This window comes from Narcine bancroftii, chromosome 12 (assembly GCF_036971445.1).
Source record: "Narcine bancroftii isolate sNarBan1 chromosome 12, sNarBan1.hap1, whole genome shotgun sequence".
NCBI lineage: Eukaryota > Metazoa > Chordata > Chondrichthyes > Torpediniformes > Narcinidae > Narcine > Narcine bancroftii.
The window spans coordinates 86,421,057-86,446,331 of NC_091480.1; the positions used below are offsets into that span (position 1 = coordinate 86,421,057).

Sequence of the window (25,275 nt, forward strand, 5' to 3'; positions counted from 1 at the left end):
TGACCAATACTGCAGGTGCTGAGGGCTCTTGACCAATACTGCAGGTGCTGAGGGCTCTTGACCAATACTGCAGGTGCTGAGGGCTCTTGACCAATACTGCAGGTGCTGAGGGCTCTTGACCAATACTGCAGGTGCTGAGGGCTCTTGACCAATACTGCAGGTGCTGAGGGCTCTTGACCAATACTGCAGGTGCTGAGGGCTCTTGACCAATACTGCAGGTGCTGAGGGCTCTTGACCAATACTGCAGGTGCTGAGGGCTCTTGACCAATACTGCAGGTGCTGAGGGCTCTTGACCAATACTGCAGGTGCTGAGGGCTCTTGACCAATACTGCAGGTGCTGAGGGCTCTTGACCAATACTGCAGGTGCTGAGGGCTCTTGACCAATACTGCAGGTGCTGAGGGCTCTTGACCAATACTGCAGGTGCTGAGGGCTCTTGACCAATACTGCAGGTGCTGAGGGCTCTTGACCAATACTGCAGGTGCTGAGGGCTCTTGACCAATACTGCAGGTGCTGAGGGCTCTTGACCAATACTGCAGGTGCTGAGGGCTCTTGACCAATACTGCAGGTGCTGAGGGCTCTTGACCAATACTGCAGGTGCTGAGGGCTCTTGACCAATACTGCAGGTGCTGAGGGCTCTTGACCAATACTGCAGGTGCTGAGGGCTCTTGACCAATACTGCAGGTGCTGAGGGCTCTTGACCAATACTGCAGGTGCTGAGGGCTCTTGACCAATACTGCAGGTGCTGAGGGCTCTTGACCAATACTGCAGGTGCTGAGGGCTCTTGACCAATACTGCAGGTGCTGAGGGCTCTTGACCAATACTGCAGGTGCTGAGGGCTCTTGACCAATACTGCAGGTGCTGAGGGCTCTTGACCAATACTGCAGGTGCTGAGGGCTCTTGACCAATACTGCAGGTGCTGAGGGCTCTTGACCAATACTGCAGGTGCTGAGGGCTCTTGACCAATACTGCAGGTGCTGAGGGCTCTTGACCAATACTGCAGGTGCTGAGGGCTCTTGACCAATACTGCAGGTGCTGAGGGCTCTTGACCAATACTGCAGGTGCTGAGGGCTCTTGACCAATACTGCAGGTGCTGAGGGCTCTTGACCAATACTGCAGGTGCTGAGGGCTCTTGACCAATACTGCAGGTGCTGAGGGCTCTTGACCAATACTGCAGGTGCTGAGGGCTCTTGACCAATACTGCAGGTGCTGAGGGCTCTTGACCAATACTGCAGGTGCTGAGGGCTCTTGACCAATACTGCAGGTGCTGAGGGCTCTTGACCAATACTGCAGGTGCTGAGGGCTCTTGACCAATACTGCAGGTGCTGAGGGCTCTTGACCAATACTGCAGGTGCTGAGGGCTCTTGACCAATACTGCAGGTGCTGAGGGCTCTTGACCAATACTGCAGGTGCTGAGGGCTCTTGACCAATACTGCAGGTGCTGAGGGCTCTTGACCAATACTGCAGGTGCTGAGGGCTCTTGACCAATACTGCAGGTGCTGAGGGCTCTTGACCAATACTGCAGGTGCTGAGGGCTCTTGACCAATACTGCAGGTGCTGAGGGCTCTTGACCAATACTGCAGGTGCTGAGGGCTCTTGACCAATACTGCAGGTGCTGAGGGCTCTTGACCAATACTGCAGGTGCTGAGGGCTCTTGACCAATACTGCAGGTGCTGAGGGCTCTTGACCAATACTGCAGGTGCTGAGGGCTCTTGACCAATACTGCAGGTGCTGAGGGCTCTTGACCAATACTGCAGGTGCTGAGGGCTCTTGACCAATACTGCAGGTGCTGAGGGCTCTTGACCAATACTGCAGGTGCTGAGGGCTCTTGACCAATACTGCAGGTGCTGAGGGCTCTTGACCAATACTGCAGGTGCTGAGGGCTCTTGACCAATACTGCAGGTGCTGAGGGCTCTTGACCAATACTGCAGGTGCTGAGGGCTGTGCTGTTGTCTATGAAGAGCTGTATATATTCATTACTGTTTGAGGTGATCCAGAGGTGAGTGGAGAGCTAGTGATATTGCCTCTGCTGTGGAGCAGTAGGTCCAGACATTTGCTTATGTCTTCAGCAAAAAAGTATTAATTTCATATTAAAATAGTATGATAAACTAACATACAATTCTATGGCCTTTTTCCCCCTCAATATAAGGCATAACATTTGAGTCTATGAAGAACTTGTGATGTGTATGAACAGTTTAATTGAAGGAACTGCAGCCATTTGCTCACAGTAATTTCCCACAAATGTGATTTGTTTTTGGTATTTTTTTTTTGAACAAGTAGAAATAAAACCAGGATGAATGCCCATCCTACCGGCAACCATTATGTCAACCTTCAATAAGAGCTAAGACGAGTGTGTCCTGGTCTGCTGCATCCCTGTGGCACGGTTGCTGCGGAGAAATGGATCAGAGGTCAATCTACAGGACCGTAAGAGTAGTAAAAAGATCAAATGGAGTCTCCCTCACCAGCACCCCCCATCGATGTGATCTACTGGGATCGTTGTCTGAAGGAGGCATGCAGAATCCTGGAGGAACCCTTCCACCCCGCACACACCATCTTTCAGCTGCTCTCGTCTGGAAGGGGATACAGGAGTATCAGAGCCAGGACCACCAGGCTGAGGGACAGCTTCTTCCCTTGGGCAGTGAGAACGCTGAACTGCTCACATTGACCATGCGAGGCACTTGTATTCATGAGAACAACATGAATTTAGATGACAAACTGGACGATTGTGTCCATTTGTGAGCCTTGGTTTCCTCTCACATTTAAACGAAAAGTATCTATGGCAATACAGCACTCACTCAACACTGGTGACATGCCAAGCCTAAATTTTGTCCCTGGATCCATACTTTTTGTTCTGGAGGTAAAGTGGGATTACCTTTATGCATTCTCTAAGATGTCAGCAGGACGGTACCTTTCAGGACGGTATTGGCTCTCTATTGTGAATTTATTCCCATGGATGATTTGGGCCAAGAACCTGTTCTGTACAATATGATCCTGAGCTTGGATAAGATCAGCTGATCCAAATTCATCTATTTCAGGGTTAACAAAACTGAGGAATTTGGTGCAGGTGCATTGTTGGTGGAATTTTAAGAAGAATATTATTTACTTCTGCATATTGTCAGGGAAGTAGTGAAACGGGGTGGGGGAGGAGTGGAAAAGTGATATATATTTTAAATATTGACTCATTAACACAAACTACCATCAGTGCTTCTCTTCACTGAGTTTGGTTCTCGAAAATATTAGAATGGATGGGATTTTTTTAAACAATTCTCATTATTGCCAACATCTCTCCTCCTTCAGAAACACAAGGAAGTTAACAAATTAATTAGCAAGTGCACCGTGGAAAGTATCTTCTCATGGGGGAATCACTGTGATACATTACCTGCCCAGCCCAAGACCATGAGAAACTGCAGAGGGTGGTGAACATGTTTCAGGACATCACACAAAATCCTCCCCTCCATCAATGACATCTGTAACTCCTGTGCTATCTTGGGAAAATAGCCAACTTGTTGAGACTCGCCTCCCCTCCATGGACTCCATCCATATCTCCCTCTGCTTAGTAAAGATGGCCAGGCCAGCGTACTGAATGGACACTCTTCTCCCTCCTACGGTGAGAAGACTGAATAGTGTCAGTGTACACCAATGGATTTGCAGACGGTTTCTTCCCTGCAGCTGATGGGCTCCTGTATGAACGCTGCAACATGCTGCCCTTGATGCTAATTAATCTTCCTCTTCACTGTATTTCTTTACAAGTTTGCTCTTTAAGCAGCTGTATGAATGTTGGAGGAAACCTACTAGACAGCTCGCAGAAGAACTCCCTGCTGTGCTGTGACATCACGAGCACCAGACTTCACTCCATTGAGAACATCTACAAGAGGTGGTGTTTTATGAAAGCAGCTTCTATCTCCAAGGACCTAGGCCATGCCCTCCTCACTCTGCTACCATTGGTGGGGAGGGTCAGGGGGAGGGGTGGGGGGGGGTCTCTGCCATTAGATTCCTGAATGAACAATGAACTGCAGACACTGCTTTACTTTATTCTGTAAGGTGGTTCATATAAATCAGTGGTTCTCAACCTTTTTCAACTCACTTACCACTTTAAGTAATCCCTATGATAAGTAAGGGATTGCTTAAGGTGGGATGTGAGTGAGAAGGAAAGGTTGAGATTCACTGCTCTAGACCCAATTGTTACTGAAATATTTTGAGGAGAACAATTGTCATTAGCCCATTTCCTTTGGAGTTATGAAACCGTGCACCTAACAAATCAATTAGGTACAATTAAAACAGTGGTTTTCAAACTTTTTCTTTCCGCTCACATCCCACCTTAAGCAATCCCTTATTAATCACAGTGCACTTATGGCATAAGGAATACTTAAAGTGGGATGTGAGTGGAAAGATAAAGGTTGAGAATCACTGCTATAAATGTTTGCACTGCAATGCTGTCGCAAAACAACAAATTATGTGACATGTTCATTCCAATAAATTCTGATAATAGGACAAATAAACTTCAATATTTCTTGGGCTTCTCTCCAGCTAGAACGATTAAACATTTCTTCTTTTGGAGGGTGCCCATTAATTTGACATTAGAAAACAATGGAATTGTTTAATCAAAGGAGCGTGGTTAATGTGTTTAGCATGCAAAGCAGTAAAGGAATTGTAAAGACTCTTGGCCCATTCAATCAAATGTCAACTTGTAGTAGTGTGATCTAGTCATAATTCTGCAAAGTAATTTCCATAGTCCCTGTTGGGCGCTACCAGTTGCCCCAATAATTACAAAGACTGAGGGGAACGATTGTCTTTATTGTGCATAAGACTTGAGCTGGCCTGGATCCAAACTAGGGAAATGCAGGAAAGGGAGAGGTGGCTCGACCTTTATGGCCAAGGGCACAGGGGAGGAGTCCAGGGGCCGGGCCAGCCCGTGCCTTTACCAGCAATGAGTACATGCAATCCATATCATTACAGTCCCTATCCTGTGTCCTTTTCAATGACTTCCCAACTCTGGCTACTTTTTAAAATTCTCCATCGCCATTTTAAAAAAAAATTGAGCCACAGTTTCTATTGATGAGAACTTTTTTGTAAGTTATTCTAATTTTGAACAGGTCTGTCAAATCACCTTTGCTCAGCAGAGAGCAACCTTAGCTTCACCATGTCATCCCAGTAATTGCAATGGTTGATCTTTTCCGCACTTGGACTTGCTTTAATTTCAAGAACCACAATTGGGTAGAACCTGTTTGGCTGCAACCTTCTTTCCCCCCCCCCCCCCACTCTCTAAACTTTTTATAATCAATAAGCCAAGCCAAAGTGTGCAACCTGTACATGTTTTGTTCCTTTAATTTGTCCTCTCAGTTGCTCACAGAAGTGTCCGGGCAATGAATTTTAAATTCCTGGAGACTTTGGGAGTTCCCCTTGATGATTGGAAACACAACTTTAAGCCAGTATTTGTTTTAAGAATGTTGATGCAAAATGCTTCCATTATCAGAGCCTCACATGAATCTTGTACAGGTGCTCCCTACTTACAATTTTTCAATCTTACAACAATACAATAGTGGGGCTGTCGTTATTACTTCCAAGTAATATGTTAGATGATTGCAAACATCGTGGGTTTTTTTCTAATAAACATTGATAATTCCTCTAAGGTCAATTCCTTGTGGCCTCCTTGGTCAATCGCTGCTTTTAGTTCAGTTAGAAAGATTGCAGGGACCGATACAGCATGTTGGGGGAGAGCTAGGCAGTGGGATGAGTGTGGGAATGGTAAAAGGCTGTGGGGGGAGAGGGACAGCAGGGCAGTTTGTTTTTTGTACAGCGCTATCGGTGTTATGCAAGGTACACCTTTATTCTTTGTCTGGTTACGTCTGCATGTTTTGCAAGGAGGAGCGGAGAACACGGTTTGTCAGGTTGTACTCGTGAATTCAGATGACAATTGACTTCTGTGTGTGAGGTGTCCATTTTGCTGGCAAAATCACTTCTATTGCTGCATCGGTGGTGCATGTGACTGTCTACTTGATGTTTTTATTGTGTCACTAGGAACCCTGCCTCTGAGGTACCAATGTCCTCAGTCCTTTGAGTGACAATCTCTGGCATGGAAATTGGGAGTGAAAGTCTGCAGACACTGAGCATTCATTGGAGGTGAAGATAAATGACTGACGCTTCAGGTCTGAGCCCTTCCTCAAGGTGTGAGCAAACTAGACAAGCATTGGGGAAGGCCTCAGGCCAGAAACGTGATGATAGATCTTCATCTATGACTTGAGTTCCTCTGGCATTTGTGTTTTTTGACTGAAAATTCAGAGGAAAGAAAGTAATTTTTTTTTTTCAGACATACAGCACAGTAACCGTCCCTTTCAGCCCACGACCCCATGCTGGCCAAATGACCTACAACCTTTTGAAAGGTGGGAGGAAGTGTGCAACCTGTACATAACTTGTTTTGTTCCTTTAACTTGTCCTCTCATGTTGCTCACAGACGTGTCCAGGCAATGAATTTTAAATTCCTGGAGACTTTGGGAGTTCCCCATGATGATTGGAAACACAACCTTAAGCCAGTATTTATTTTAACAATATTCATGCTAAACCTGCTGCCTTTTTTTTTTTTTTGCAGTAATTTTAAGCTTTGAGTCTTTATGGCAGCTATGAAACATTAGTGTTACGTGGCCCTGATGGAAGAAGAGGCTCAGGCATCTTATCAGAAACTGCTACCTGTTCTGGGGAAGGGCTGCCCAAGGGCGACTTGCTGACGAAACCTGGCCAGACACCTGGAAGGGCAGCTCAGTTAGCTCTCAACCTGCTTTAAGGCAGTCAGCTTGAACCAGCTCCACTGCTTGTTCAGAATGCAAAGCTCGGCAGGTGTAAATCCTTTAAAACACCAGCAAAATAAAAAAAAATGTCCAGAGCATACTTGTGGATGATAACTCTCTCTCTCTCTCTCTCTCTCTCTCTCTCTCTCTCTCTCTCTCTCTCTCTCTCTCTCTCTCTCTCTCTCTCTCTCTCTCTCTCTCTCTCTCTCTCTCTCTCTCTCTCTCTCTCTCTCTCTCTCTCTCAACATTTAAATGTACAGCACAGTGACAGACCCTTCCAGCTCGTGCTGCCAAATTGACGGCCAAACCCATACATTTTGAAAGGTGATAGAAAACCAGAATGCCCGGTGGAAACCCATGCAGATATGGGGAGTATGTACAAACTCCTTGCTGACAGCACCATATTCGAACCTGGGTCGCTGGCACTCTAATAGCGTTGCACTAACTGTCCTGCCACTTGCTCTGGCCTCTGTGCCATTTTAAATGGAGAGGACAGGGTTTCAGTAGCAAAATGGAATTTTTGTAGATGCTGTTAAGGCCTATTGATCAGCGACGTAAAGTACTGAAGTCAAGAGAGCTGGCAGCTGCAGTGGCGGACTTATCGGCAGTGTGACCATTTGGTTAGTTTTGAGGCTGTGAGATGCTGTACCACAGGGTTTTTGGTGGCAACCCCTGTGCCTGCTATTGGGGTGGGGGGGTGGGGGGGAAAGAGCAAGGGAATTTCTGGAAATGTTTTCTGCCTTGGAGGGGGAGGTTGCTGAATTCTTCTTGTTGGTGTGCCTCAGGATAGCAGCTGCAAAATATTCCAGGAATGCAGGGTAATCCCTCCATGTTGCTAAGAGGTTATGTTGAATTCTTTTGGCTAATCGAAGTTGCATGCTAAGATCCATCAACTTGCTGAACTCCAGCAAATGGTAGATAAAAATAGATCCTCTGTGCTGGAGGTATAATTATAGTTTCTGTGACAAGTAAAGGATGATTATTAAAAAGACCTTTATTAAGATATTGACATTTTGTCCTTTTCTGTACAATGACTAATTGCAGGTTTGGGAAAGCTGGGGTGATTTCGTTGTCCAGAATGGTAATAATACTGTAATATTCTAGCAATGTACTGTACATGCCATTGTATAGGATGATCCTGCAATTTCCATTGCGGTTTTGAGTGATTCCTTTATAAAAGACGAACCCCCCCCCAAAAAAAATCTGGTACTTAACCGCTGACCAGTTAAATGCAAATTACAATATTTTACCAACAAATTTACTATGTAAAATGTTTCAATTTCATTTGGATATTTTAAAATAAACCACTGTCAACTCCTGTAAAGAGTTTAAAGCCTGTACAAAGCTGATGGCAGTCGAACTAGGTGTGCTGAGACTTCTCTGATGACTAACGGGAGGAGATTGCATCAGAGCCAGAAGGAAGATGGCAGCGATGTTCAGGAAAAATTTTTAGACCAGTAGATATAGGACACCCCCTGATTTTTAAAGCAAAATTTAAGTTTTGGGATTGTCCTATATGACGGCATGTACAGTAGGTGTAAGTAATAGCATAACAGAGGAAGGGAAAGGCTTTAGTACTTGATTTTCATAGTTTCCTTTGCTGTATTATTTGTGCCCAGGATTATGTAGGTTGTGTGCTACAGATCCACACCACTTGGCCCAACCAATCCATGCTGGCAGTTGTGCTCCAACCTATCGTCTTCTAATCCAAGTCCATTAGCGTTGACCTCCCTTCCCCAAAGTGGAAATTAGAGCTGGGTTCAGCTGCCCGCACTCAATCAGGTAAAAGAGTCAATGGAATGGCACTTGGCTGGCTGTTGCAGAAAACGGAAAATCCAGCGCATGCTGGATGGAATCCTTTGGGGAAAATTTTCATATTGATTGGTATAACCCAGACTGGGTTACAATAACTGGTATTGAGTACATCATTGTTCTGAAGTCGTGTTTGTTCAGGAGAGATGTATGTTGAACGTTTACCACTTTCTACTGCCTCAATGACTGTCCATTTGTACTGAGGTGATTGTTGTTTGAAGCAGGGGTGGCAACCTTTTTAACTTTTAATTTAGACCTACAGCACAGTAACAGGCCATTTTGGCTCACAAGTATGTATCGAGGGGGTGTACATTAATTGGGCGGCACAGACTCGTGGGCTGAAACGGCCTGTTACTGTGCTGTAGGTCTAAATTGAAAATTAAATGTTTAGCCATGCCTGAAAGCCACCATTTGTGGATTTGCTTCATAAAACTTAAAGTTCAAGTGGGCATTCAAAAATTGGCGACTGGACTTTCCATTACTCAGTCTTTTGTGACTTGGAAATGTGTTGCTTTGCCATTGAATCTGGGGATTGACTGTGAACGGAAAGGGCACCAATCTCCCAACCATTTGCCTGCACAATCTGAAAGAGCGCTTGCCAACTCCGAACTGATTAATGGGCTTGTGGGAATAGCAAAATCATGTTGAGTGAGAGTAAGATTAAAGTTGACTACCTTCCTTCTGGAAAATAAGAAAGTTGGAAAACAAAACTTGTTGCTATGTTCATTTTGAAACGGGTTCCAATTAACTGTAGATAAATAACCCATAAAATGGGGCCATCATTTGTTGCTTTGAAAATAGATTTTCCAAACATGACTTCAGTGCAAAACAATTTCAAAATCTTACCTTTAAGCAGAGATTTACATAGAATGTTCAACACAAATTATTCTGCCCATGTGTATGTTCCACCACAAATCCGTTTTATTCAATTAACATTCCATTCTTTGTCCCCGTATCTCGGCAAGTGCATCAACATTTCCTGTGGTAATGATTTTCCACATTCTTGTAATATGAGTGTGGAATTTCATTTTAAAAAAAATATATTTTAACAATTTTAAAGCCACAACAGTAAATAAATAATAAAACAATAAAAATGATTTAAAAAAAATTCAAAAATTAAAGCCCCCCTTCCTCCCCATACCCCCAAAAGAGAAAAATAAATGGGAGACATAAAAACTGGAGAATGTCAAGGGAATAAACTATTTATTGTAAAGTTTTTAATATTTATGATGCTGGAGGTTACCAAGAGATGGGGCATGTGAGATTTAAGAAATGTCTGATTTGCAGACATCTGGAAAAAAAATGAGTACTTGGCAAATTTAACTTTCCAAAAAGCTGTTCAAATGGCACAAACCGCTATCAATAAAAAGTTCATTACCTAATCTAAACCATTCATGAGAAACGAGATCATTCAAAGAAGGTTGAAAAAGATGGTTGATTAAAATAGAGCTGGAAAGAGAAAAACCATAAAATCCAAAATGTTTTCTAAACTGGACCCAAACTTTCACAGTGTGAACAATAGGATTATCAATTGATTTAAAGAAAAGGGAAAGGAAGGGAGGATCCAAGAAGTGCTGGAATGGAAATGTTTTTACTCAAGTTCAACTCCATTACCTACCCATGCTGAGCAATCCACATTCAATTGTGAAAATATAACCAATATAAGGTTGCGTATGTTGACCACCCAATAGTAAAATCTGAAATTGGGTAGAGCCGTGCCTCAGTTCCTTGTAGATTTTTGAAGAAGAATTTAGTTTCAAGTGAATAAAAACAAAATGATTTGGGAATGAAAATTGGGATAGACTGAAAAGGTGTTTTAAAAATAAATAAATATATAGATTAGGCAAGATATTCATTTTAATAGAATTCAATCAACTGACCAGGGATATAGAAAGGGGCGACCATTGTGTAAAGACTGTTTCACGTGCTTTAATAATAGGAACAGAGGAAGTAGGAACAGGAGTAGGCCAAAAATGGCCCATCGAGCCTGCTCCACCATTCAATACGATCATGGCTGATCTAATTTATGACCTAACTCCACCTACCTGCCTTCTCCCCATATCCCCAATTCCTCTATCATGTAAAAATTTATCTAACCAAATTTTAAATATGTTTAATGAGGCAGCCTCAACCACTTCCCTGGTTAGAGAATTCCAAACATTCACTACTCTCTGGGAAAAACTATTTTTCCTCATCTCTGTCCTAAATCTACTCCCCCAAATCTTGAGACTGTGTCCTCTCGTTTTAGTTTCCCCGGCCAGCTCAAAAATCCTTCCTACATCTCTCCTATCCATACCCTTCATAATCCTATATGTTTCTATAAGATCTCCTCTCATTCTTCTGAACTCGAGCGAATACAATCCTGGAGGATTTAATCTTTCATCATGTCAACCCCTTCATCCCAGGGATCAACCTAGTAAACCTCCTCTGGACCGTCTCCAAAGCCAGTATATCCTTCCTCAAATATGGAGACCAGAACTGGACACAGTACTCCAGGTGCGGTCTCACCAGTACCTTATACAGTTGCAACATTACCTCCCTACTCCTGAATTCAATTCCTCTAGCAATGAAGGCCAACATTCCATTTGCCTTCTTAATAACCTGCTGTACCTGCAACCTAACTTTTGGCAAATCATGCACAAGCACTCCCAAGTCCCTCTGCACAGCAGTATGCTGTAGATTTTCACCCTTTAAATAATATTCAGCTCTTTTATTTTTCTTGCCAAAGTGGATAACCTCACACTTACTAACATTGTACTCCATCTGCCAGACCTTTGCCCACTCATCCAGCTTAACTCTATCCCTCTGCAGACTCTCCACATCCTCATTACAATTTGCTCTTCCACTCAATTTGGTGTCATCCGCAAACTTGGCTACAACACATTTTGTCCCCTCCTCCAAGTCATCAATGTAAATGATAAACAGTTGTGGGCCTAACACTGACCCCTGCGGCACCCCACTTACCACTCTCTGCCAACCTGAAAAACTCCCATTTATCCCGACTCTCTGCCTCCTGTCAGACAACCAATTTTCAATCCAGGCCAATAGACTTCCCCGGACTCCACTTTCCTGTAACTTACTGAGAAGTCTCTTGTGCAGCACCTTATCAAACGCTTTCTGGAAATCCAAATATACAACTTCAACCTGTTCCCCTCTATTCACTGCACCCATTATATCCTCAAAATATCCTAACAAGTTTGTCAAACAAGATCTTCCCTTTCTAAAACCATGCTGCGTCTGCCTGTGATTGAACCCTTGCGTTCCAAAAGTTTCACTATTTCATCTTTAATGACGGCTTCAAGCATTTTTCCAACTACAGACGTCAAGTTAATTGGCCGGTAATTTCCAGTCTTCTGCCTACATCTGTTCTTAAAAAGTGGTGTGACATTTGCTGTCTTCCAGTCTGCCGGGACCTGCCCAGAATCCAAGGAATTTTGATATATGACCACCAATGCATCAACTATAACTTCTGCCATTTCCTTCAGAACCCTTGGATGCATGTCATTAGGACCAGGTGATTTGTCTGGCTTTAGTCCCATTAGTTTCTCCATCACTACTTCCTTTGTAACAACTATTTTATCAAGGCCCTCCCCAACATTTGCATCCTTAATTCTGCATTTGGGCATGCTGGACGTGTCTTCCACCGTGAAGACTGACACAAAATATTTGTTTAATGCCTCGGCCATTTCCTCATTTTTGCTACCAGTTTTCCTTTCTCATCCTCCAAGGGTCCTATGTTAACTCTGGCCACCCTCTTCCGTTTTATATATTTATAAAATTTTGTGCTTTCTGTTTTTATATTTTGTGCCAATTTACTTTCATAATCCTTTGTCCCATTTCTTATTACCCGCTTTGTAACCCCTTGTTCTCTCTTAGTTTTCCCAATCTTACAGTTTTCTTTAAAAAGGTACTTCTGATTCTTTGTAACTGTGATACTGAGATATTTATATTGGGTTTCCACAATCTTACAATGGAAATCGATGTATGCTGATGTAGGTGTATTCAAAGGGAAAAGTTCACTTTTATTGCAGATTTATTCTATATCCTGCAAACTTACTAAATTGGGAAAGTAGTGACAGTGTGGATGTTAAAGAAGTGTCAGGATTTGATAAGTAAAGCAGAAGAGTATTGAATTCAAGAGTTGGGATGTTATGATGAAATTGTACAAAGCATTGGTGAGGCCAAATTTGGAATACTGTGTGCAGTTTTGGTCACCAAATTATAGGAAGGATGTAAACAAAATAGAGAGAGTGCAGAGAAGGTTTACGAGAATGTTGACAGGATGTCAAGGTTTGAGTTACAGAAAGGTTGAGCAGCCTGGGGCTTTTTTCACTGGAGCGTAGAAGATTGAGGGGGGATTTGATGGAGGCGTTCAAGATTTTAAAAGGGATAGAGAGAGTCAATGTGGATAGGCTTTTTCAATTAAGAGTGGGGGATATTCAAACCAGAGGCCATGGTTTGAGATTGAAGGGGGAAAATTATGGGGAACATGAGGGGAAATTTCTTCACGCAAAGGGTGGTTGGGATGTGGAATCAGCTTCCGGCGGAGGTGGTTGAAGCAGGGACGTTATTTACATTTAAGGAAAGACTGGATAATTACATGGAGGGGAGAGGATTGGAGGGGTATGGACCAGGTGCTGGTCAGTGGGACTAGGAGGGTGGGGATTTGTTCCAGCATGGACTAGTGGGGCCAAAATGGCCTGTTCTGTGCTGTATATGGTTATATGGTTATAAGATGATGGGAAACTTTGCTTCCTTCCCTTTCCATAAATCCCTGAAATGTTCCCACATTCTTGAAATGCAATTGCTAATGGCTCCAAGACCAAATCAAAAAGTAATAGACTTGGAGCCACCCTTGATAGGTTCCCCATTGGAGATTAAAAGGTTTTGATTGTTGAGAATTAGTGAGAATGGAAGCCATAGGGCATGAATACAATAATTTAATCCAAGAAATAAAACCTGATCCAAAATTGAATTTTCCCAAATTCATAAATAAATATGTCCATTCAACTCTATCTAACACTTAGTGGCAAGGGAGAGAACCCATTCAGGAAACGCACTCAAAGGTAAGTATAAAATGTCCAATAGGTGATGTATATTAAAATAAGAGTACCGGTTTTTAAAAAATTAAAATCAGTCTGGTCTTCAGAGATGGTAGATAGTCTCTAACCTACTGAACAAAACTTTATTAAAAGTTGATGTAAAAATTTTGTCTAAAGAAATTGGCCTGTAGGAGGAATACTCAGTTGGATTTTTACTTTTTGCTATGAGAGATGTACACACTTCATTAAATATTGCCGGAGGATCACACTTCCTAAACTAGACCAATAACACCAAACATAATTGAGGTGAATGAAGTTGACACAAAATTTTAGAAAAATTTAACGGTAAAACCATCGGGTCCCAGAGCTCTTCCAGAATATAGTGAAGAAATGGAAGCAACTATTTTCTCATATGATGTAGGCTCATCTAGTCTAATTTGGTCATACAAAGAAAGCAAGGGAATATTTAAACAATCCAGGAAATTTTCCATTGAATTAGTATCATTTGTGAATTTGGAAGTGTAAAATTGGGAGAAAAATTCCTGAATGTGTCATTTATCTCAGAATGGTCTGTAGAAATTTGCCTCTTGGCTTCAAAATCTCTCAGCAGGTTAGTTAAAAGCTTACCTGATTTATCACCATGGATATAAAATTGACTGTTGCTCTTCAATTTGCTTTCCATTGGATATGTTGAATGAAGATCAAATTTAGTTTGTTCAACTCTTTTTTTTAATATATATATAAATAAAATATATAACTCAGGACTTTTAGTTTGAGTATATTGTTGATCTATTTGTTTAATTTGAATAATTAATTCTAATCTTGCTTTTAGTTTGAGTATATTGTTGATCTATTTGTTTAATTTGAATAATTAATTCTAATCTTGCTTTTAATTTAAGTATATTGTTGATCTATTTGTTTAATTTGAATAATTAATTCTAATCTTGCTTTATGGGTCTTTTATAGTCATGGTGCAAGAAATAATTTGCCCCCTCAGAAAAGCTTTCATAGCATCTCAAACAATCAAACGAAAAATTTCAAACTAATTGTTTGTATCAAAGAAGAAAGTTACCTGCTTCTCCATAAATTTCACAAAGCCATTATCTGATAATAAACTTGAAAAACCAATGCCTTTTTATTTGAGGAAGGCCAGGAAGAGTTATAGATAACATGATAGGGGCATGACCTTGTATTGCTATAGTTTTAATAACTACAGGAACGAGTTGGTGTGATCAATTGATTATCAATAAGACAATACTCAATCTGTGAATAAGTTCGATGAATGTGAAAAGAAGGAATAGTATTTGAATAAAGAAATGGCAAATATCAGAAATACCATAATCTGATTTTTTTTAAAAAGTATGAACTAATGAGGCAGATTTGAGACAAACAATCCAAAGCAGGGTCCAACCAAGAATTAAAATCCCAAACAAGAACTAGAGAGTATAAACTCCAGTCTAGTAAGGAAGAAAAAAAGTTTTTTTTATAGTTTAAAAAAAAAAGAGCAACTTGATCTCTATTAGGGGCATAAATATTAGCAAAAACTACAATTTTATTATTAAATTTCCCAGAATCAATGATATAATCATTAGTTTTTGATGATTTTATGATGGACAAAAGGAATATTTTGATAAGAATCTAACTTTTTCTTCCCCCCCCCCCCCCCCCCCCACAAAAAAGCTTGGAAAAAGGAATTAAAATGCTGTCCCCTGCACATTGTCATAAGGCAGGAGTTATCACAACTGCAAATGTGTTTCTTGTAAATATAATAGTAGCTTTAAGCTATTTAATATGTGAAAATATTTTATCCTTCTCAAAAGGTCGATTCAAACCTTTTGCATTCCAACTAAGGAAATTAATAGAATTACCCATAATTTTTACATAATTGATGGAGGTTGATTAGTACAACTAATATCTAGCCACCAGGTGGCAACCTTGAGGCAAAAATATGAAACAGGTGATTATATTGTAAAAAAAATATTGTTACACAGTCAAATTTAAACAAATTCCTAAAGCTATAACAGCCTTGAGTTTAAAAAAAAACCCACACCCTCCCTCGCCAAACCATAGCAAGCTTTCCAAAACAATCCATTTCATACCTTATTAATTCTCCTGCTGGATCTGTTGACATTAACTCCATTGCTACTAATGTAAATACATGCAGCTCTTCCAAATGATGATTAATTCTATTATGACTACAATCAAGACCATGATTTATTTTAATATTTCTAATTTCTTCTTGTAAAGATTAAATAATTCAATAAATTTAATATAGAGAAATAAAGTAAATTTGAACCAATATTACTGAAAGAGGAATGAATATGTATTTCTTTGAATTATTAAATTCAAGAGAATAATATCTATTTTATATAGAGAGAAGGAAAAAAAGTCTTAGTAGGATTGTATTCATGTAAGTTTATTATCCCAGGATAAAACAAAAAAGAGAAAAATAGCCCAGATATAAAAGAACTGGTCAGTCCTTGACGAATAAAAGTTACATAATAAATGATGAAAACCTTAAAATTGATAATAATCAATCATCTTCAATCCTGAAGTAGAAGTTCCCGTTGGGAACAATGTAGTAGGAAGATCTTCTAGGTAGCTCTAAGTCTCTAAAAACAGACCACAACATCATCTACTGACCAAGAGAAAATGTAATGCGCAGGAAAAGCTTTAAACCACATTTGTATAGCTCTGACGTAACTTCTTGGTATTCATCGGGCTGCTTCCTGACTACAGGACAGTAATCTTCTACAATTACGATATGCTTGCTGAGATATTCAAGAATTCCTCTTTGACGATCTTCACCAAATCAAAGACTCTTCTATTTGATAATGATGTAACTGAATACTAACCGAATGCAGTCTTTGCTTGAGAGTAAATATAAACTTCGGTCTTTTCACAGATGCCTGCTGGGCCTGCTGAGTAATTCCAGCATGTATCTGTTTTATGCCAGTTTTCCCCCATCTGCATTATTTTATTTGTGGCTCTTTCAATTTAGTTAAATTTAAAGAGAAAAAAAATGTTCCTCCTTTTGGAGAAGATAGTGAAAATCCACTCCTCGAGAGCTTTTGCTTTTCAAGAGAGTCCAATGGAGAGAAGACGAGAAATGGGGAAGAGCCCTTTTGGGGAGGAAACGTGATTGAAAGTTGAACATGTTGCGTTTTTCACTTTAATTTTCATTGCGGTTGATCAGCATCCAATTGAAGAGGACTGAACTTGATCCAACAGAATGATCAGAGGTCTTGTTTATAAACCATCTTTTTAAAAGATCCAGCTGAGTTGTGCTGCGGGTGTTGAACTGTATACGGATTTACACTGGTCAGTTTTGAATGTTCCTTTAATCAATAGCAGCTTGGAAAGAAATGAAGAGATGAAAATGCTTTGTCTGATTTCAGATTTATTGTCAGTACATACATGACATCACAAACCCCTGTTTTTTTTTTTCCTCTGCGGGTGAGGCGGAATTACCCCTAATTGGTTGTGCAAAAAAAATCTACACCATGTACACATGTAAACAAAAATATTGTGGGGGTAGAAATGAAAGTATAACAGTCCTTAAATGAGTCCTTGATTCAGTTTATTGATGAGGAGTAGGATAGTGGAGGGGTAGCAGTTGTTCTTGTTTAAGTCTTGTAGCACCTTTCCTGATGGCAGCAGTGAGAACAGAGCATATGCTGGTTGATGTGGATCCTTGTTGATTGCCGCTGCTCTCCAATAGCAGCATTCCCTGTAGATGTTCTCGATGGTGGGGAGAGTTTTGGCTGTGATGCCCTGGGTTGCGTCCACTAGCTTTTGCAGGACTTTGAGCTCAGGGGTATTGGTGTCCCCATAGCCAACTGTAGAAACAACTTTTATCTCTAGTTGGATATTTTCCCTTTTTCAAAAGCACAATTTCCAGAGCACAAGACTTGTCAGAGGCCATAGACATTGTATAGAACAAGTTTATATTTTGTCTACAGTTTGTCAGTGAAAGTAATCATTCATACAGTAAAAGACCATGAGCTTTTAAAAAGAACATCTTTCCATGTTTGTAATTTTAAATGATATAAACTTTCACAGCTGATCTTTGATAAGGTCACAGTTTGTCTGCATACCACAAAGTGCTACATCTCACTGTTCAAAATGTCACGTATTGCACTAGAAAGTTGTTGATTGACAGTCCAAAAAGTGCAATAAAAATGGAGACATTTACACTTTTCAGAGGTTTTTAAAAAATCTGAATTTCTGAAATTTCAATGGCCAGTGTTCTCATTCTGCTCAAAACTTTAATCTAGAAGCAGTTTCAAATTTATATCTTCGCAAAGGATTGTCAGGATGTTCATAATCCAGAATATACAGCTGGATCAAAGAAGTGTGAGCTAAACGAAGCAATGGGAAGAAGAATAGAGCTGGATTTCTATCAGTTACAAATATGGGCAGATCAATGGAAGATATTCTTGACTGGAAAATGTGAGCTATTGTGCTTTTGGAGATGAAGACGGCAGGACTCTTAAAGCATTAATATGGAGAGGGATATATATGGATCCAAATCTGCAGCTTCTTAACAATGGCCATGCAAGTAGATAGGGTGGTGACAAAGGGGTATGTCATGCTTGCCATCATTGGACATTGAGGATAAGGGTAAGGAAGTTGTGAGGCAGCTCTATAAAACTTTAGTTAGTCTGCACTTGGAGTATTCTGTGCAATTCCGTTCCCTCCATTGCTAGAATGTGGAGACTTTGGCAACCGTACAAAAGAGATTTACGAGGATGCTACCTAAATTAGAACTACAAGGAGAGATTGGACAACTTGGATTGTTTTCTGATTTTAATTTAAATTTAGGCAGACAGCGTTGTAACAGATCCTTCTGGGCCATGACTTCCAAATGCCCCAATTAACCTATGACCCCCCCCACCCCGGTACATTGTGAAGGGTGGGAGGAAACTGGAGCATCCGGAGGAAACCCACACAGACACAGAGAGGATGTACAAGCTCCTCGCAGACAGCACCAGATTTGAACCCGGGTCACTGGTGCTGTAATTGCGTCATACTCACAATGCCACTCCAAATGCATTATGGTTAAATCGAAATTCAACATGGCCTCTCCACAAGCAAATAGCAGTTTATTTTTTCAGTGATAACATAAATATTAATTTGAAAGAAATGTTACCCTTGGTTGGGATAACCATCTTATGACTTTTCAAATCGAGAGATGATTATATTAATAGTATTACATCTTTATGATGCATTGGAAAATGTGAAGGAGTGGCTGGGGATAGGGCTTTGGCTACCTTATTGCATGGTTATCGTGGCTTTGCTCGTGCTCCGCCCAAGGGTTGGAATTCTTTGGCTCTCCTCTTAAAATGCTCAAGACCTAATGCATGAAGTCTTGACCACCAGCTCTTGTATCTCCTACATGGTTTCAGGCTGATGCTCCTGGGAAGTTTTTGGGATGCATTTTTCAATGTTGAGTGCATTATTTAAATGAATATTTTCTTGCAGAAGGAATGCCAACATCACAAATGCTCAGTGTGATGTCCTCGTCGAGTACAATGCCTGTGTCTGATACAACCTCTTCAGCGGAAGGATCAACTTCTACAACAATCATCCAGTCACATGCTTTGAGTCCGGCGAGCAGCGGCGTGACCTCCGGCTCGAGTCCGGCGAGCAGCGGCGTGACCTCCGGCTCGAGTCCGGCGAGCAGCGGCGTGACCTCCGGCTCGAGTCCGGCGAGCAGCGGCGTGACCTCCGGCTCGAGTCCGGCGAGCAGCGGCGTGACCTCCGGCTCGAGTCCGGCGAGCAGCGGCGTGACCTCCGGCTCGAGTCCGGCGAGCAGCGGCGTGACCTCCGGCTCGAGTCCGGCGAGCAGCGGCGTGACCTCCGGCTCGAGTCCGGCGAGCAGCGGCGTGACCTCCGGCTCGAGTCCGGCGAGCAGCGGCGTGACCTCCGGCTCGAGTCCGGCGAGCAGCGGCGTGACCTCCGGCTCGAGTCCGGCGAGCAGCGGCGTGACCTCCGGCTCGAGTCCGGCGAGCAGCGGCGTGACCTCCGGCTCCGACGTTACAGGAGGTTTAATGCCATCCACTACTTCGATAACCAACACAGCTGCCCTTTCAACTACAATCTCCACTGAAACATCTGCTGCAGCCAAGCAAAATGCGAGTACAGCTGAGACAATGACACCTGCAGTGAATTTCACACTCACTTCTACCAGTTCCCATGTTAACCTAACAAGCACAATGAAAAATGCTCCAACTTTAACCACAATACTTCATTCAAATGAGACAGGTAATGCCACCCTAACTTCAACAGTCAAGCCACTGACCATCGTGACCACACCTAATAATGCATTCAACAACTTGACGACTGCAGGTGGACTCACAAATGTTACTGGGTTGACGATAGTGACGCCTAACAACACAATGAGCAGCATACCTGTACCGGTCAACGTGACTGTGCCAGTTAATGTGACAGCTCTCACTACAAATGTTTCCAGTTCCAGTGTGCCAACACCTTATTCAAAGAGTTCAATGACTCAGCCACCAGGTAAGAGTTTTCCGTTCATTTCTGCCCAGTGGGCTGTGAGACTGGTTGATTTTTTCCCCCCCCCCCCCAGTGAATATTAGTTAAGTTATAATGGAGGAGCTGTTACAAAGGCACAACTGCCCATTTGAGACCATTCTGACAAAAGTATTTAGGCCAATTTGGAACATTTAAAATAAAATCATTAGCTGTTTTATTCTCATTAACATTTACCGTAACTTTGTGTCTGTTTCTGTGTTTGTAATTAAATTGTGGGAATAATCACAGACCTGAAGTCTAATTCTACCACTGTAGCTGAGGTATTAAAATTGGAGAAATAAGAACTGCTGTCCCAAAAAAAATTTAATGATGACCATAAAATAATTTATTAGATTGTCATAAAAAATCTATCTGATTCGTTAATGGTCCTCGAGGGAGGAGACTGCGGGCAATCTCGTTTGTTAAGTGCCCTTATGTATTAACTGCCAGGTCACTACTTTCTCAAGAGTCATTGAGATGGGGCAATAAATGTTGGCCTTGCTAGAGATGTCCAGATCCCCAAAAGAAATAGGCACTAATCAAATCTCCCTTCAGTCTCTTTTGTTCCAAATAAAACAAATTCCACCAGTTTCTCCTGGCTATGAGTTTGCCAGCCCTTATGAATGATGAATCAATCCGGTTCCAGCATAGCCTCCCTGTCCTTTTTTTTCTTCTTCTCCCCTCTATGACCAACTTGTGCTCTTTCTGAACTCCATTCTTCCTTTTGGGGTTCTGTGGACATTAATTTCTCTCTGTTCTGGTTTTCTACATCAATTTAATATGCATTCCTTGTTACATCTTACAAAATGCTCTTGCACTTCTCTAACAGCATTAAGAACAACAAGGTTGTAGGCTGTGCATCCAGCAAATAAATATGGATAAGAACAACATTCAGTGGACATAGGAGCAGAACCAGGCTATTCAGACCATTAATTCTGCTGCACATACAATCATGAGCTGATCTATTTTTCTAGTTGCTCCCACTGCCCGGCCTTCTCACCATAAACTCTGATGCCCTGGCTAATCAACAATCTATCAATTCCTGCTTAAATACGCACAATGACTTGCCCTCCACAACTGCACACGGCAACAAATTTCACTGACGTACTGCCTTTGTCTGAAGAAATTCTCCGCATCTGCTCTAAGCAGACACCCCTCCATCCTGAAGTTGCGCCCTCTTGTCCTAGACTCTCCTACCATGTTTTTGTCCATGCCTTTCAACATTTGAAATGTTTCTATGGGATCCCCACCCCCTCCCCTCATTCTCCTAAATTCCAATGAGAACAGGCCAAGAGCAGTCAAGTGTTCCTCATATGGTGACCCTTTCATTCCCAGACTCGTCCTCATGAACCTCTTCTGAACCCTCGCCAACGTCAGCACATCCTTTCTTAAATGAGGAGCCCAAAACTGCTCTCAATCCTCCAAATGAGATCTCGCCAGTGCCTTATAAAGCCTCATGATCCTACTCTAGTATTCGATTCCTCTTGAATGAGTGCCATAGCCAGGTGTTGGTGTTCTCAGTTAACTGCTTATCATTCCATGACCTTCAATCCTGTCAGCCATAATGACCTTGTTTACTATTCAGAGTGGAATTTCTATAGTGCAGTCCTTACTGATAATTGTTATGATTCATCATCATTTTACCAGATTAAAACCCACGTAGAGTTTTCATCTCACTTTACTTTGCTGCTGTTATTGACTCTGTTTCATTTGCAGGTCTGTTAATCCAATTATCCTTTACCTAAATATTGGAATACTGAACCCATTAACAGTAAAGGTTCTCCTGTCTTCACCTGCAGCACCCTTTCTGGAAATGGTTTGAAACTGAATCAGATTGCTTTGGATCTGTATTTGAGCCCAAGGCCACCGTGCTCTCTACCCCCACCCCCGCCTTCTCTTCCCCCAGCCTTTTTATTGAGGTGGCTGCCTGTTTCTTGCTCACTCCTTAAAGGGCTGAGGCCTTTACCTCCTATGGTCGTGGCATAACCTTCTGGTGTTCTACAGCACTGTTTGTGTTCTTACTACAAACCAGTGTCCCTGCCATCACGGAGACTTGTTTCCACCCTGCAAACATTCGTGGATTGTCCATCTGTTTCTTTAATACATTAATTCCATTTATGTTGATATAGTCCAAATTGTGGAGGAGATCAATCTTTGGGGGGAAAAAAATGTTTTTGAAAACAATTTGCCCGAGTTTACAAAGATAGGTTGGTCATCTTGCAGTGGTCCAAGTTTCATATATTTTTAACTTGTAAGACCACGATAGGTTGCAACTTTGAACAAGATTACCGCCCATTTTTGTACAGTATAACTCTAAACCACAGCTTAGAATGTAGGGATATCCATTGAAAGATGAACTGCTCTACAACTATATTCAATAAATCTTGTACTAGAAAGTTGGTAAGTGTTACTTTTCTAATCCAGGACATTTGATTATTTGTTCAGTGAATTTCAAACGTTCTGTGCCTATGTTTGTTTATACAGCTTATACCCTGAGTAACATGTTTAAATTCTATTTCTAGCTCAATGCTCAAATGCGAAGTGCCCACCAGTCAGTAAATGTGTGAATCTTTACAAGTCGTTTATCTGCCGCTGTCCCCTTGGGCAATGCATGCAAGGAAGTAACTGTGTGACAGGTAAAAAGAAATTTGTTGCCAAGCACAAATGCCTTGATGCACATGTAAAATTATATGGCAAGCCACACCGTGGCACCAGTTGCAAACTGGATTTACAACTTTGAGGAAACTTCCATCAGGAATATGCTTCAACTCAGCCATTCAATAAGATCACGATTGATCTGGCCGTGGACTCTGCTCCAGCGACTTGCCTTTTCCCCATAATCCTTCATTCTCCTATAATACTAAAACCTAGCGATCTTGAATCTATTTGATGAAGTAGCCTCTACCGCTTCTTTGGGCAGATAATTCATAGCTCCACTACTCTCTAGGGGAAAAGAAAACCATTCCTCCTCCTCCTTCTTGATCTACTCCCCCGAATCTTGAGACTAGAATGTGGTACAGGTAAACAAGAATAATGTAAAAAGTTCATCTTTTCGGGAGAAGATTTAATGTTGCAGTAATTTTGTAGAATTGCTCTCTCTCGAGTTCAGTGATTTTGCTCCTGTGCTTGTTTTATATTGTGGCAAGCTTTTTCTTTCTTCATACATCCACAGACGTAGCCCTTCATATTGTTGTGCAGTGTGACAGATGTTGAATAACTGGTGCTAATACACATTCTGATGTTTTCTGACTGCATCTCGTTTTGTCATGATATCAAGTACATGGTGTGCCTGTCTTGTTGGGAACTGGAGAGATTCAGATACGTATCTTTCCCGCCCTCTCGGTTGTAGAATTGTTAAGCGCCAAAAGTTTATCATCATCTGACTGTACATTCACAACCAGGCAAAACAAAATTTCTCCAGAGCACTGTACATAATGTAAATGTACAGCACATAGCAATAGTTTATAAATACAAATGCATAATTTAAAATAAATGTATATAAATATTTTGAGGTTATTTACTCAGTTACAGATGCTGTTCATCAATCTCACAGCCTGCAGAAAGAAACTATTTCCCACTCTGGCTGTCCTGATTTTTGATGCACCTGTACCACCACCTTGATGGTAGTGGTTCAAAGATGCTGTGTACTGGATGGAAAGGGTCCTCAATAATTCTTTTGAGCCCTATTTAAGCAATACTCATGGTAGGTTGGAAATGAGTCTAAGAATCTCCAATCTGACTATCAAACTTGCAGCATTCTACTCAGTTGGATCCCACCCTGTCATCGTCTTCCACCTCTAGACAAGGGCAATTCAGTTGCTGTCTGGCAAACTAACCCCTATCTTGCAAAGGCTAAATGTTTGCTGTCTGACATATTCTTAGATTCTTCCTGTCACTTTTGAACCATGAGATGTTGGTAAAGTCGAATCAAACACCAGGACGAGAAGATCTTGGGAGTGGATTGAAATCTTATTCTTCACCAGTGAAGAATCAACATAACTTCCTCTTCCATTAGGAACCGGAAGGTATTTCGGAGGACTTTCACATTGCCATACAGCATGAACATCTTCAAGACGCATGCCCAACCACAGGAAAATCTGCTGCCATCTTAACCTAGGGAAGGTCGTTGCCAAACTCCTCTGCAACCCCATTCTCTTAATGACCAAAGAGCTGTTATCCAAATCGCCTGCTCCATAGACAGCATCGGATGCTCTGAATCCAAGCACTCAATCTGATCTTTGTGAAACTGCAAGAAAAGTGCAGGATGTCATACGAGGTTGTTTTTATCCTTGTCCGACACTTTATTTTCCTCAAACTTGGTCAATGGACATTTTACATGGTGGTGGTGAAATATTAAATCCAGATAAAGGGTAAAACTGTAGCAGATTGCCATGTAGGACATTCTGAACCCATTTTCTCTATTAATGTACCACCTTTTGTAATTTATCATGTGGAGACTGTGGCCCTTAGAAATTCATCTTCATTTTACCCACTGTCATGCCATGAGGCTAACCAACTGCTCCACGCAGAATCCATTTACCAAGCAGAATGCAGCAATACGCCAACATTTCCCTCAATGTTGCCTCTTGCCTTCAACAGATTTCCTCTGAATAATACTCCAACATCACTGGTAGGATGCGTGAACCAATGTTGGTGTCCTGTGACAGGCCAAAATCCCCAATATTTGGGGGGGGCCCTCATTGGCTATGGACAGGCCAAGTCAGTTGCACTCCCAAAACAGGCATGCAATTTCAGAGTTCAGTGGAAAGAGATGATCAGGTGGGCAGAAGAAAAATTAAGGATACACTGAAAGCTTTTCTCTGCAGAAATTTAACATGGTCACTGACTCCTTGGGATCTTCCTGCAACGGAGTGCTTCAAGTGGAGGAGAACTTTGGAAGGCATTGAGAATCTTGAGCTCGCACACCAGGACCACGCAGAAGCCTTGCATAGAAACCAAAAAGAACAGACCAACCATCTGAGGAAGAGTCTGTAGTTCACATTAGGCTCATTATTCACCTTGGATTTCCAAACTAAAGTTGAATGAACATCAACTGCTGGAGGAATTTGGCAAGTGAGCAACATCTCTGTGGGAGTGATGC

At 41.7% G+C, this 25,275-nt stretch overlaps 1 protein-coding gene across 2 annotated transcripts in view; it reads left to right on the forward strand.

Moving 5' to 3' along the window:
• LOC138746426 (protein HEG-like) overlaps window positions 1–25,275 on the forward strand; it is an 81,085-nt gene that overhangs the window by 34,039 nt on the left and 21,771 nt on the right. For both annotated transcript variants that reach the window (XM_069904603.1, XM_069904602.1), the window contains 2 exons: window positions 19,119–20,159; window positions 22,697–22,810. In XM_069904603.1, the coding sequence (XP_069760704.1) occupies window positions 19,124–20,159; window positions 22,697–22,810 (1,150 nt within the window). In that variant the 5' untranslated portion in view covers window positions 19,119–19,123. The remainder of the gene's footprint in view (window positions 1–19,118; window positions 20,160–22,696; window positions 22,811–25,275) is intronic.